The sequence below is a fragment of the Peromyscus californicus genome, unplaced genomic scaffold, assembly GCF_007827085.1.
Source record: "Peromyscus californicus insignis strain IS unplaced genomic scaffold, ASM782708v3 Scaffold_10__1_contigs__length_136768540, whole genome shotgun sequence".
Taxonomy (NCBI): Eukaryota; Metazoa; Chordata; class Mammalia; order Rodentia; family Cricetidae; genus Peromyscus; species Peromyscus californicus.
In genome coordinates, this window is record NW_026294391.1 from 135566349 (window position 1) to 135580960 (window position 14612).

Below are 14612 nucleotides of genomic sequence, written 5' to 3' on the forward strand. Positions count from 1 at the left end.
ATGATAAAAACTAACTTTCTGATGGCCTTGGCTCATATAATCAAGTAAATGAAATACAATGTACTGAAAAATTTGCCTGGAAACAGATCAAGCTTCCATTTGTTAATACAAACATTGATGGCCTGCCAACACAAAGAACTGGGTTATTGTTCCAGTTGTGCTAACTAGCTTTGTTACATTCCTGTGTTAAATATATTATGACTATGGAATGTGTGAGGACTAGAATAAAGTCTTTTCTATTTCTTCTGAACACCAAACACTGAGCCTAGTTTAGAGATGGCACCCAGTTAATGGAAGGAAGTGGAAACTACTCACAAGAGCTGAATTAAACAGATTGAGTAACAGCACTGCCTGACCTTGTCGAAGTGTCTCATTGTTGCCCTCTAGTGGCAAAAGGGGATTCCTGCATCCCTTAGTGATCCGAGGGATTTTCCAGGGAAGGGAAAAAAAGCAGTCTCTTAAAAAAAAAAAAAAAAAAAAAAAAAAAAAGTTCTCAACCAGGGACTAAAAAGTCAAGGTTTACGCCTTGGAATGTTGGTAATATGGCACCTAGGTTCTCTTCTGTTTTCAGTCTTGTCCATCATCACATACTCCACACATTTGTAGTCTATTCATTATCCACTCTTACCACAGGTCCATTTCACCAAAAAACAACAACCACCACCAAAAAAAAGCACCACAACAAACTACATATGACAAAAGATCTACCCAAGTCTTCCAAAATCATGAAACACTAATAAACTTTTTTTTTTTTTTTTTGGTTTTTCGAGACAGGGTTTCTCTGTGTAGCTTTGAGCCTTTCCTGGAACTCACTTGGTAGCCCAGGCTGGCCTCGAACTCACAGAGATCGCCTGGCTCTGCCTCCCGAGTGCTGGGATTAAAGGCGTGCGCCACCAACGCTCGGCTTTTTTAAACCAGCCTGTTGAAGACAAAATACAAACCAAGATTAGAGTGGGGGTTGGGGGACCATCCATAAACCTTGTTCTCCAGATTCATCATCTTTCTGAATTAGCTACTGGAGAGTTTGTGCCTCTCTGAAAATATCCAGTAATCCTTTAAATGACTCTTACTAAGGGCAGCAAGGAAAGCCACCCAGGGAGCAGCACTGCAAGCCTCACCTGCACATGTAGGGAATAGGAGCATGTTTTTGCTTCCTGCCTCCTCGGTATCAGTGCATCTTCAAAACAGCCGAAAACTTAGGGAAGCAACTTGATGGTGCAAAGGATGACAGATGTGGTACTTTGTGCTTAGGAATTTGTGGAATCAAAAAAATGATGCAGGGACAGGCATGGTAACACACACCTGGAATCCCAGCACTCAGGAGGCAAAGGCAGGCAGATCTCTGTGAGTTTGAGGTCAGCCTGGGCTACAGAGAGAGATCCAGGATAGGTAGGACTATGTAGAGAGGCCCTTTCTCAAAAAAAAAAAAAAAAAAAAAAAAAGGGCAGGGGAATACCAGTATTATTCAAAGAAATGCTCGTATTTCTGCATCTGTGATAGCTACATACTAAATAGAACAACATTCTTTGATTTAGCAGCACAAACAATAAAAAAACCTTTCCAAAGACTCCTAAGAGTGAAGCACTGTCTAACCCAGAAATGGGGGGTGGGGGGCAGGAGAGAGGAGTACTAGGCAACTTGATATTCAGGAAGAGCTTTTGTTACAGATTCTAGAAGTATCCATGCATTATTGCACTCTTCTTATAATCCCACCCCTGAACTTCTACATGATACATGCTCTTCAATATGGAAACAGAAGTACTGGTGAAATATGGACAAAATAGGGATACCGGTTGGAAAGCTATAAACACAAGTACCAGGTAGAACACCATTTGGGGTGGGATACCTCAACAGAGTGCAAACCTCAGCAGGATAGCTCCCACCAGCATGGTTTGGTGTCTCAGAGAAATTAGGAAACTAGGAATTATGAAGGATAGGGATACATCAAGCTACTTACAGCCCCACTCCCCCACAAAGGGGCAAGAAAGCCTAATATCTATTTATATGCAGCTCCCTGGGGATTAAAGTGGTTCTTGCTTTGCTAATGGCTAAAGACAGAGCAGTAGCAGTTAGGTCTTTAAGCAGAATATTTTAAAGATCTTATCCTGAGAACACTAGATATAATGAACTTTTGAGTTGTGTGCAGCATAAAGATGGTCATACAATGTGTAGAAAGATGTGCTTTCCCAAGTGTCCCTTATTTCATAATAGTAAATGTCAATGGTTCCTGCTGTCCTACAAAAGCATACTGTCATCATCAAGAATATGCTGGGAAGGGACATGAAGAGAAAAGAGTTACACTGTATGGTAGGCTCCCAACATGAGTGTCCTCTGATAGCTACAATGACAGTACTCATTACAGTCCAAGAGGAATGCAACAGCTTCACTAAGTAGCCCACACAGGTTTCCTCTTACTATCCACTTCCCTGTCCCTCGCCCTGTTCTCCTCACTGGGAAATGGAACACCCTTTAGAGATGTCTCTCTGGCTGCTCCAGAATACAAACTGGCTTTGGGGGGTTTTAACCCACCTCCCTCCACCGCTGACTGTGGTAGTATAAAGCGGTTGAACACAGCGGGCAAGAGGTACCAGGCTAGCCTGCTGCAGGGCGCAGCAGCAGCACAGCTCGACGTGCGATTTCACTTTCCGTCGTCCATTGGCCTCGCCTGCAGCTAGGGCGCTGGGAACAGCTACGTTTGGCGCGCCTAAAGCCAGGGACTCCCCAGGACCACGCGCGGCCACCCCACAGGCAGAGAACTGAGGACACGAAGGGTAGGGATGAGTCGGCGCCCCTACTCACATAGCGCTGCAGTTTCCTCTCGGGGGGCGACTTGACGAGCCAGCCCGTGCACACGGCGTCGCCCGTGCTCATCGTGGCCGCCACTGCCGCTGCTGTTGCTTCCTCCAGCTGGGCTGGCCGCCTGCAGCAGGAGGAAGTCTAGCTAGGGATGCCGCGGGGCGGGCCCACTCGCAAAGCGCCGCCCCAAGCGGCCTCGCGACGCCCCCACCTCCCGCCCCCCCAGATTTGAGGAAGGGACAGTAGCCAGCTGCTGTTCTAGAGCCTAGAGGGCATCGGGGGCGAAAAACAAGCAGCAAAGTCAAGGAAGCCCCCTTTGAGCAATTGCTATGCCACAAGAAGCTCTGCCTCTGGAGACCCCAAACAGGACGACCTGCTGCTCTCATCAAAGTGCCTAGAGTGCTATTTTCATAGTCATAGCAAAGGAAGCAAGGAGCCCACCCACGGGAAAGGCATTAAGTGACCTAGTGGCAGCATCACAATGAACCTGTTGCCTTCATCACCATCCCTGAAAAGCCATGCCAACAAGGGTTGGTCTGTTGGCCTCAGAGGTTCAAGAACAAAAACCTATGGCCCACACCTGTCATGTATATAGTTCAGAGGGAAGAAAGACTCCTCTGCCACTTGCCTGTTCCACTTGGTTGCTTGCAGAGTACTGTGATTTTTTTTATGCTCCTCTTCCAAACATTATTGTGTTCAGTGATGAGCTGCCTGGGCAGAACTGTTTAAATGTTCTAATGAATGCAAATGATACGAATTCAACAGTAGTACTATCTACATCCTCTTTGATTCTGGGGCTTTAAAGGATGAATCTAAAGTTGATTGGGCCAGGTTGTGTGCTGGGTTCTCTAATAACAAAAATAAACAATTAATATTTATTGTGACCTTACTGAGTACCATTTGCCAGTCATTGTCATAAGTGCTTCACAGCATCTACACAAACACCTTATAAACTATACTATTAAGTCAAGTTTGCCCATGCGTAAGATGAGAAACAACGATAATGTCCCCTGTATAGAACATACACTCAGAAAGTCACTCAGCAGTTAGAGTTAGTTGTCTGCCTCAAGAGTTGTCTGTCTCATCCTTCTAAACAACACTTGCTCTTTGTGAACACGCTTTAAAAACTGAAAAGCACCAGCATCCAAGATGTAAATAGCATCCACATGATGTTTGCTGGCATCTGGTCAGCTTCCTAATCTGCAATGGTCTTGTCCCCTCGTGTGATGCTTCTCCCTTGGAAATGACACTTAAAAATAAAAAAATTTACAAAACAGTTACTTATCACACCACATTCACAATGTCTAGGGAGAGAGGACTATCTATATAGCAGGGTTTGTTGTCATTGTACAACCAGGGATCAATGGAGAGAAAATAATTCATTTGAGGTGTTTCAAGTGGGAGGGATTAACTTCAAAAAGGTGGTACTTAGCAAACTCATTGGCAGTACAGGAGCAATGAGATTAAGGAGTGCCACTAGTCAGGGCTTCAAGGCACATCCAGAGTGCAAAGCAGAGGCTGAGAGTCTGTTTCTGTCACAAAGCTGGACAACTCATGTCTCAGACCCCATTTCACTCTATCATTGAAACCATCTGCCTCCTCTCTGATTTTTCAAGTCTCATACTAGCCTATATAATTAGCCAAACCCAATTCTCATGGAGAAATCTAGGTAAGAGAATGTTAAATATCTTTATTTGGCTTTCTTACCTCTCCAAATATATAGGGGAAATCTAAGTTGAGGCACATAGAATACTCCTCTTGCTACTTAATACACATACATATTCATTGTACACAAAATTAAAAAAAAACTATAGAAATAACACATCCAACCGGACAGTGGTGATGCACACCTTTAATCCCAGCACTCAGGAGGCAGAAGCAGGCAGATCTGTGAGTTGGAGGCCAGTCTGGTCTATAGAGTGAGTTCCAGGACAGCCAAGGCTACACAAAGAAACCTTGTCTTGAAAAATCAAAGAAAGAAAGAAAGAAAGAAAGAAAGAAAGAAAGAAAGAAAGAAAGAAAGAAAGAAAGGAAGAAAGAAAGAAGAAAAAAGAAAGAAAGAACACATTCACACAAAGCAATGCCATTATCTTTCCTACAAACTAAGAAAACACTCCTAAAACAAAAGATCAATGGTTCCATTGTATTGTGGTTTTTTTTTTTTTTTTTTTTTTTTTTTTTTTTTTTTTTTTTTTTTTTTTTTTTTTTTTTTTAGGTTTTTCGAGACAGGGTTTCTCTGTGCAGCTTTGTGCCTTTCCTGGATCTCGCTCATCTAGACCAGGCTGGCCTTGAACTCACAAAGATCCGCCTGCCTCTGCCTCCCAAGTGCTGGGATTAAAGGCGTGCGCCACCACCGCCCAGCACTGGTTCCATTGTATTGTATGATTACTTAATGTAGCCATGTCTTCGGGATAGTCATTCCTCTACTAGATCAGGTACCACCCCATATCAATAACTTACAAGCTAAGAAAAAATCATAAAGCCAAGCTTTATGAACTTTTACTTGACATGCATAAAATATACACAAAAGGAAGACAGGAAAAGTTGAGGAGAGGGAGAACAGAACTACAATATTCTGTGATTGCCCATGAGACTAATTGGTATGTCTAATTTCTTTCCTCTATTTGCTTTCTAGCCAGGATATCAAAATTCTTTGTCTAGTTCAGTGAGTCTCAACTTCCCTAATGCTGTAACTCTTTAATACAGTTCCTCATGTTGTGGTGACCCCCCAACACACCCACACCATAAAATTATTTCCATTGCTATTTCATAACTGTAATTTGACTACAGTTATGAATCTTAAATGACTGTGTTTTCCAATGGTCTTAGGTGACCCCTGTGAAAGGATTGGTCAACCCCCAAAGGGGTCAGGATCCGCAGGCTGAGAACCTTTCCTTCTGGTAAGTCTAGATCCCCAGTGGTCTTACCTGGATATCTCACTGTCAGGAGATGTCCTGAGGATCCTGTGGATTAAAAAACATAGCCCCTCTGGTCTCCTTGTTTAAATACAACATTTGATAAAAATTTCCACTGATAATCACATAAGTCATTCAGCCAATTAAGTAGGATCCATGGTTGCAAAGTTTCCTGGTATAAAGAATGTCAAATGGCCAGGTGACAGTCTCAGTTTTCAATGTGCCAAAAACCAATGTCTCATCCTTGGAGAAGCATCCCTCCCATTGGGAACCAAGACTTTCTAACCAGAAGAGCTCAAAGTTCTGGTTATGGAAATAAACACTCAGAGAGTGGTTTGTTATGCGTAATCATAAAAGGAGCTACTGCAGATTGCAGCTCTTAATTCCAGACTCTTACCAATCCTGACCTTGGGGAAGCAATGTTGTATGATGGTCACTAGTTCAAAGTATTATGATGATTTCCTTGGTGAGAAGTGCTGTTACTTGAAGTATTGCAAATACAAACAGATAGCCAATCCAGTAAGTGGGAGGGCCAGCAGAAATATGGCTTTGAAAATAAATCCATGAAAAAGTAAGTTTCTATTAAACTGAAAACAAATTGCTGCCCTTCCAGTGGATGTGATCCAATTTCTGCTGCCAGGTGCCTAGTTGGTCCCTCCAGAGAACTCAGCTACATTAGGGGAACTCATTGTTGGTCTTGGTTGAGGGAACACTGAGCGATGGAGCATTGACTATGAACCTATCAGCTGTTTTTAGTTTTAGGAGTCTCATTTATGGATGATTCTCAACCTTATTCACACCTTTGTAAGAAAGAGCAGTCTAACCTTAAAAGGGAGGGAATTCAAACAGCAAGTAGATTTTTGGAACTTTTACAGTTTACTTGAAATAGGTCTAGTGAAAATGGGTGGGGTAGCATTGTGTTCATCTCTGGGGTTAGTTTTGTAGTTCATTCAGTATTTTAAATCCTATGACTAGAAGGAGTCTTAGAAATGAATGATTGCTGTTACAGAAGAGTTTCTTTTTTGTTGTTGTTGTTTTTTGGGTTTTTTGGTTTTTTGAGACAGGGTTTCTCTGTGTAGCTTTGCGCCTTTTCTAGAACTCACTTTGTAGCCCAGGCTGGCCTTGAACTCACAGAGATCCACCTGCCTCTGCCTCCCAATGCTGGGATTAAAGGCGTGCGCCACCACCGCCTGGCTACAGAAGAGTTTCTTTATTAATTATGTCAAGAAGGTCATGAAAATGGCTCAGTGGTTAAGAGTATATACTGTTCTTACAGAGGACCTTAGTTCAGTTCCCTGCACTCAACAATCATGGAGTTCACAACTAACTGCCTTTAATTCTAGTTCCAGAGGAACCAGTGCCTTGGGCCTCCATGGGCACCTGAACTTCTACCTACACACCACATTTTTTAAATGGTCATGAGGACTGTGTATCTGACTTATTCACTATGAGAAGAGGGAAAACTTGGAAAGAACATTGCCACAGAATTTTTTCAGAAGAAAAATTGGAAAATCCAAATCATAAACAGACTTGGGGAAAGAGTTACATGTTCTGTATAAAGGCCAATAATAAGGTTGGAAAGCCTGTGCCTTTCTATATCTCCTACCTCTTGCTCATCTTTTATTTGAGTAAATCTATGAAGCATGTGGCTTAAAAGCCTAAAGTTCTAGGATATATGTTTAGATAGGCTAACCCACTCTTTTCTATGTAAACATCTACAAAGTGCTTCTTTGTAAATGAGGGCCATTTCCAAATATCCATCTTAAGTTTGAAACTTGACTTTTTCTTATTTTGTTTTTATTAAAATTTTATTGCAAATTATACTGTTTCTCATGTCTCATGAGGAAGTTCTAACATCATAATCATTATTGATATACTTAAAAATTACAAGAAATTGTCCCAAATCTAGATCAAATACATCTCAACACATTCTATGAGGTCACTATTACTGTGATACCAAGATCAGAAAAAGGGTTTGAAAAAGAAATGAAAACTACAACCCAATATGGCTCATGAATATATACACAAAAATCCTAAGCAAAGTAGAAACAGAACTAAAAAAAAATACATAAAAATAATTGTATACCATGAGTGATTTGTTCAGTAATTAAATACTAATAAACACAATTTTCTAGGCTGAAAGGTAAAAATTGAAAAGCCATGTCCTAATATTAATAAATGCAAAACAAGGATCTGACAGAATCTAATACACATTCATGACAAAAACTCTCAGTGAACAAAGAACAGAGGGAGAACACCCTTAACTTGTTAAAGCATGTCTACAAAGACCTACGGCTAACACTACACTTCATGAAAAACTGGACGCCTTTAATTCCAGTCAGGAGGCAGAGGCAAGAGAATCTCTGTGAGTTTGAGGCCAGCCTAGTCTACATAGTGAGTTCCAGGTCAGACACTGATATAGTGAGACCCTGTCTCAAAAAAGAACACAACACAACACACACACACACACACACACACACGTAGCATGAATCTTAAAAGGTCTTATTAATAAAATCAAACCTGAGGCCAGTTATTGGGGTGAATGCTGGAAGATCAGAGAAGCAAAACAAGCCACAGCCACCTCACCTTGCCAATTCCTCAGCTGATCCTGTTTCCTCAGACTGGATGGCTCTGAGTCCTCACCCAGAATGAATCTCAGCTGAACTGCTGCTCGAAAGCCTGAATGCTTAACCAGCCAAATGCTTCTAGTTTCTGGTCCTCACGCCTTATATATCTTTCTGCTTTCTGCCATCACTCCCTGGAATTAAAGGCTCACTTCCTGGGATTAAAGGCGTGTGTCACCATGCCTGGCTGTTTCCAATGTGGTCTTGAACTCACAGAGATCCAGAGAGATTTCTGCCTCTGGAATGCTAGGATTAAAGGCGTGTGCTACCACTGCTTAACCTCTATGTTTAATATTGTGGCTGTTCTCTTCTCTAACCGCAGATAAGTTTATTAGCATGCACAATATTTTGGGGAACACAATACCACCACACACACACACACACACACACACACACACACACACACACACACACGGATGGGGAAATCACTTGGTTATTAAGAGCACTTGCTTCTCTTGCAGACGACTAGGGTTCAATTCCCAGCACCCACATAATAGCTCACAAACATCTATATCTCTAGTTCCAGGGGATCTGATGCCCTCTTCTGATTTTGGATGGTATTAAGCACTCATGTGGTACACAAACATATATGCAGGGAAAATACTCATATGCATAAAAATAAATAAATCTTTAAAAATTAAAAAAACAAGCAAGAAATGAATCCTAGACATAAAATATAAAGCTAAAAAAATTTCAGAAGACAGCAGGAGAACATCTTTGGGACCTAGGACTTAATAAACTCTTAGACATATAATTATTAAAACAATAATAAACTGCACTTGATTTAAATTTAAACCTTTGCTCTAAAAAAACCACACTGTTAAGAATATAATAACACATGCTACATACTGGGGAAAAAACTTTAAAATTATACAATCTAACAAAAATCTATGAAGAGAGCCAGACAATAGTGGTCATGCTTATAATCACAGCATGTGGGAGGCTGAGACAGGAAAATTGGCATAAGTTCAAGGCCAATGAATGGCTATGGGCTACATAGTGAATATCAGGCCAGCCTAGGTTACAAAATGAGACTGTCTCAAAATAAAATAAAATAAAATAAAATAAAATAAAAATAAAAAAGACCATTGGAGAAAGAGGTACTAAAACTCAACAGAAAAGAACAAACAAAACTCTAATAACCCAATTAGGAAATAAAGACATAAAAAAATATGTCACTAAAGAGAACATATGAACAAACACATGGAAATGAACATGGAAAATAAATACATGGAAAGATGTTTGACATGACTATCTGTTAGTGAAGTGTATATTAAATCACAACCTATCGGAATAGCTAAAGTAAAAAATTCATCAGCATCACCACAATGATTTTCTTTTTTTTCCTAAAGATTTATTTATTATGTATACAGAGTTCTGCCTGCATGTTTGACTGCAGGCCAGAAGAGGGCACAAAATCTCATTAGTGGTGGTTATGAGCCACCATATGGTTGCTGAGAATTGAACTCAGGACCTCTGGAAGACCAGCCAGTGCTCTTAAGCTCTGAGCCACCTCTCCAGCCCCTCCCCCACAATGATTTTCTACCTATAGAATAAGGTCATCACAGCAGAAAAATAAAAGTGGAAACATCTAGAAGTTCTTCTCACCAACGTATAAATGATGGCCTTATTAAGCACTCCATTTTGGCCTCCACATCTTGGCAAATGTGTCAGTTTTGAGTTGAGAATTCAAAATTCTTTGACACTTTCCTCCACTGAGTGATGGGGGCCGGGGGGAAGAGTCAGTATAACCTGAACAGGCTTTTGTCTGTTTCAACCATAGCATACTGAAAACATGATGCTATGAGACTTCCCAGGCTGAGTCACAAAAGGTGATGCAATTTTATTCTTCTAACACTCAGTTTTCAAACCCCGAACTACAAAGTAAAAAAATCAGACTACTATATGGTCATCCCATGGTAACAAGTCCAAAGCACATGGAAAGTCCTACAAAGTGGGTGCTTCATTACTAGAACCCAGACTTCCAGCTACCCCAGTGCAGACAACAGACATGTTAGTAATGAAACTTACAGAAGATGATAGCTTATAACTATTCTATCACTGCTAACCCTCAAGTCATCTCAGGCAAGGCCTCAAACATGGATCAAGAGGAACCATTTCCATTGTACCCTGCCTGAATTTGTAGCATAAAGAACTCTTCAGCCCAATGAAATGGTTTCTTAACGTTTCTAAATTTTGTAATGGTTTCTTATGCAGCAGTGGTAACCTAAACTAAGGACATAAATATTTTCAGATTGCTGTAAGTTGTGATATCTCAATCTTCCTCTTTCTTGTTTATAAATAGATGATATAGATACAAAATAGTCCTTTTATATCTATAAGGAATTGATTCTAGAACCTACTCACATTCCCCTGTGTATTTAAACAATCTCTGGATCACTTATAATACCTAAAACAACATAAATGTCATGTAAATAGTATACTTTTTAAAGAATAATGACAAGAAAACAAGATCTATACATGGTCAGTAAAGACACAATAATGTCTCAATTATCTTTTAGTCTTCAGATGTGGAATCAATAGATAATGAAGGCCAATTCTATATATCATATTCAGTCTTCAAACCTGTCCCTTTTTTTTTAATCCATGACCCAAATTCCACCTTTCTAATAAACTTCATTTTTGGTTAAGAGACCAGGTGCTGGGGAGCTGTCTCAGTGGGTGAGAGTGCTTGTTCTGCAAGCTCAAGGATCTGAGTGAAAATCCCCAGTACTCTTGTAAAAAGCCACACATGCTGTGGATATTGCTCTGTATAAATAAAACACTGATTGGCCAGTAGCCAGGCAGGAAGTATAGGCGGGACAAGGAGAGAAAAGAATTCTGGGAAGTGGAAGGCTGAGGCGGAGAGACGCTGCCAGCCACCGCCATGAGAAGATGTTAAGATACCAGTAAGCGGGCTGGAGAAATGGCTCAGAGGTTAAGAGCACTGACTGCTCTTCCAGAGGTCCTGAGTTCAATTCCCAGCAACCACATGATGGCTCACAACCATCTGTAATAAGGTCTGGTGCCCTCTTCTGGTCATACATACTGTATACATAATAAATAAATAAAATCTTTATAAAAAAAAAGATACCGGTAAGCCACGAGCCACGTGGCAACTTATAGATTAATAGAAATGGGTTGATTTAAGATATAAGAACAGTTAGCAAGAAGCCTGCCACGGCCATATAGTTTATAAGTCTCTGTGTGTTTACTTGGTTGGGTCTGAGCAGCTGCGGGACTGGCGGGTGAGAGAGATTTGTCCTGACGGTGGGCCAAGCAGGACTGGGGAAAACGCTAGTAACACACACATGCCTGTGTGGGATGGCACAGAGATGGGGTGACTCCTGAGAAATTTCTGGCCAACCAGCTTAGTTAAAATGGTGTGCTTCTGATTCAGTGAGAGACCCTATCTCAAAGCAGTAAGGTAAAAAGTGATAGAAGAAGATAGCTGATGTTCTGTTCTGGTCTCTCCATGCATACTCATGAGTGAATGCACCCTCATACTTACATGCATGCACCACACATGAAAGAGCACAATGGAGCTTGAAAATTCCTGTTGCCTAATGATCTCATAAAGTAATGAGTTAACCATGTTTCTGTGGTGATGTTGGCATTAACAGGCATACATCATGGCCAGAGGCATAGAAGTATATAACACAGATAATTACATACAATATATACTTGATAGCAAAGGACTTATTGGATCATATATTTACTGTATTATACTCTTAACTGCTGAGGGATGTCTTTCTGTGTGCTGTGAATATGTGTTGCTCTGATTGGTTGATAAATAAAGCTACATTGGCCTAGGGCAGGGCAGGATGGAGTCAGGTGGGAAAATCCAAGAGAGATAGTGAGAGAAGGAGAGTGGGGCAGACACTGTGAGCCACCAGCAGGAGAAGCAAGATGTGAAAATACCAGTAAGCCATGGCTATGTGGCAAAGTATAGATTTATAGAAATGGGTTAATTTAAGGTGTAAGAGCTAGTTAGTGAGAAGCCTGAGCTATCAGGCCATATAGTTTAAAAATAATACAAGCCTCTGTATGTTTATTTGGGACCAAGTGGCTGCAGGACGCAGGTGGGAGAGATTTGTCCCAACTGGGCAGGAACAGAGAAATCTTCTAGCTACATTTGGCTGTGTAGAAGGGTCCTTGCTGTTGTTCCCTTTGGGGGTGGGGAGCAAGTAGGCGCAGAGTCAAACCACACCGACTCCGGAAGAATGTCGAAACAACAAGCTCAGTTTATTCAGGAAAAGGCAAGCCTTATATACCCTCTGCCCCACCCTGGGGGGAGGTCTGATGAATATGCATCTGCTGGTGTGACATGGCTGCCTCTCATTGGTCCAGGTCATCTCCAGATCATGTTTCAGCTGCTGTTGCTAAGACCCTTAGGCAGACCCAGACTGGCTCTCAGAAAGTATCTTTTTTACTTGTTTGGGCCTTCTGGCCCTCAAACCCGTTAGGGATGAGTCATCCCACATGGCTGCCCAATGTGTTGGCTTGACTTTCCACCTGAAACTTAAGAGAACTTAAAAAAAGATTCTAAAACCGAGTTTAAAACAGCTTCCTAGTGTGTCTCTCAGGCCAGCCATGGACTATGGACTTGCGCTACAGTATGGCAGATTTGCAGAGTGTGGGCTTGACCTGCAGCATGGTGGATTCCTGACATGGTACACAGAGGCATCTCCAAGCTGCACAGTATGCTGTTTGGTGGATTTAGCTTTTGCTAGTACAGACAAAGAAAAACAAAAGGTTTCTGGGCTACATGCTGCTGGATGGAGGCATGGACCCACTGCCTCCCAGAGTCAGGGGAGAGCATGGCTCCCAGAGGTGGAGGTGCATTACCTCTGCAATGTTGAAAAGTTAAAATGGGCAGAGTCAGCAGCCAAGGCTTCCGCTTCAGTACTAGCCACTGTAGTTTAAAGCAATAGATTCACAATAAGGCAGATTCAGATGAAATAAGACTTTAAATGGTCTACAGTGTGTGTAAAAATGTACGTAGGCTTGGAAGAGAGAAGAAAATGAATATAGACAGTTATATAAAGAAATAGTTTTAAAAAATAAAGTCTTTAGAGAGACAGTAAAGGTAATATAAAAAATAAGCCATGTAAAGATGGATATTACACAGAGAATCTGGTTTGTGTCATCTTTGGGATTTTTAACTGCAGAAAGACATTTGATTGTAAAGGCTGCTGAATTAAATCAATATATATATTTTAAAGGTATCTGGACTTCAAAATTTGTGTTGAAGGATGTGTTGCTTTGGAAAAGAGGTTCTGCTTTTGTTTCCACAGAAGATGAGAACCTATGGATTGCTTCCAAGCTAAGATGGTTTGATCAAGGAAGACGCCCTGAGCGGTCTCCAGATGTTCCAACATCCAGAATAGCTTCAAGGCAACTGGCTCAGACAATGCAGCCTCACAGACTACTCCAGTCAGGACTTGACCATAATTCTTTTTTTTTTTTAAGATTTATTTATTTAGAAGAGGGCATCAGATCTCATTACAGATGGTTGTGAGCCACCATATGGGTGCTGGGAACTGAACTCAGGACCTCTGAAAGAGCAGCCAGTGTTCTTAACCTCTGAGTCATCTCTCCAGCCCCCGACCATAATTCTTAATTTTCTCAGGATCCATATAAGATTGCCAGTGCCCCCATCGAGCAAGAAGTGGTATGAGAAGCTACACCCAAATTCCCAAAATATTGTTTAAACGTGTTTATTTTTATTGAAAGGGGGTTGATTATAAATGCAATCTCTTTCTAAAGAAGAAAAGGTGATAGTATAGATATGATAGAATAAAATGGTAGATTATTGAACCTACTTTTAAAGAGCAACAACTTGTTTAAAATGTTTTACATTGCTATAGATTTTAGCTTATTACAAATTTAAAGTTAATTTTGTTATACTGTATGTATTTCTACTCTTGTTTAAGGTATTATGTTTGTGCAGCTCACTTGAAATTATAATGTATAATTAAGAAATACAGATTAAAAGTTAGTCATCTATGATAGTCAAACTTATAGTCATGTTTGTTAAGTTTTCTAGGTATACATAGATGTATTTCAGTTAGGTAGGTAATCTTCAAACACTTCAAAGACCTACAGAATATGGCATTTAAAATGTTTTAAAAACTTAGGCTTTCTGGACAGGGAGACAAGTCTGCTCCTGGCAGCACTGATTTACTTCAAAGAGAAAGATGGGCATCAAAGACACTCCATATGGAGTTTATCTTCTTCTTGGCAAAAATAGCCATTTGGGCAAGAAACTGTTCTT

General features: G+C 40.8%; 1 protein-coding gene across 1 annotated transcript in view; it reads right to left on the reverse strand.

Annotated features, from left to right (window-relative positions):
- The window catches only part of Gab3 (GRB2 associated binding protein 3), a 113160-nt gene extending 110264 nt beyond the window's left edge, over window positions 1-2896 (reverse strand). Inside the window, exon 1 of the mRNA XM_052742770.1 lies at window positions 2800-2896. Coding sequence (XP_052598730.1) covers window positions 2800-2871 — 72 coding nt within the window. The 5' untranslated portion in view covers window positions 2872-2896. The remainder of the gene's footprint in view (window positions 1-2799) is intronic.
- Window positions 2897-14612: the final 11716 nt, after the last annotated feature.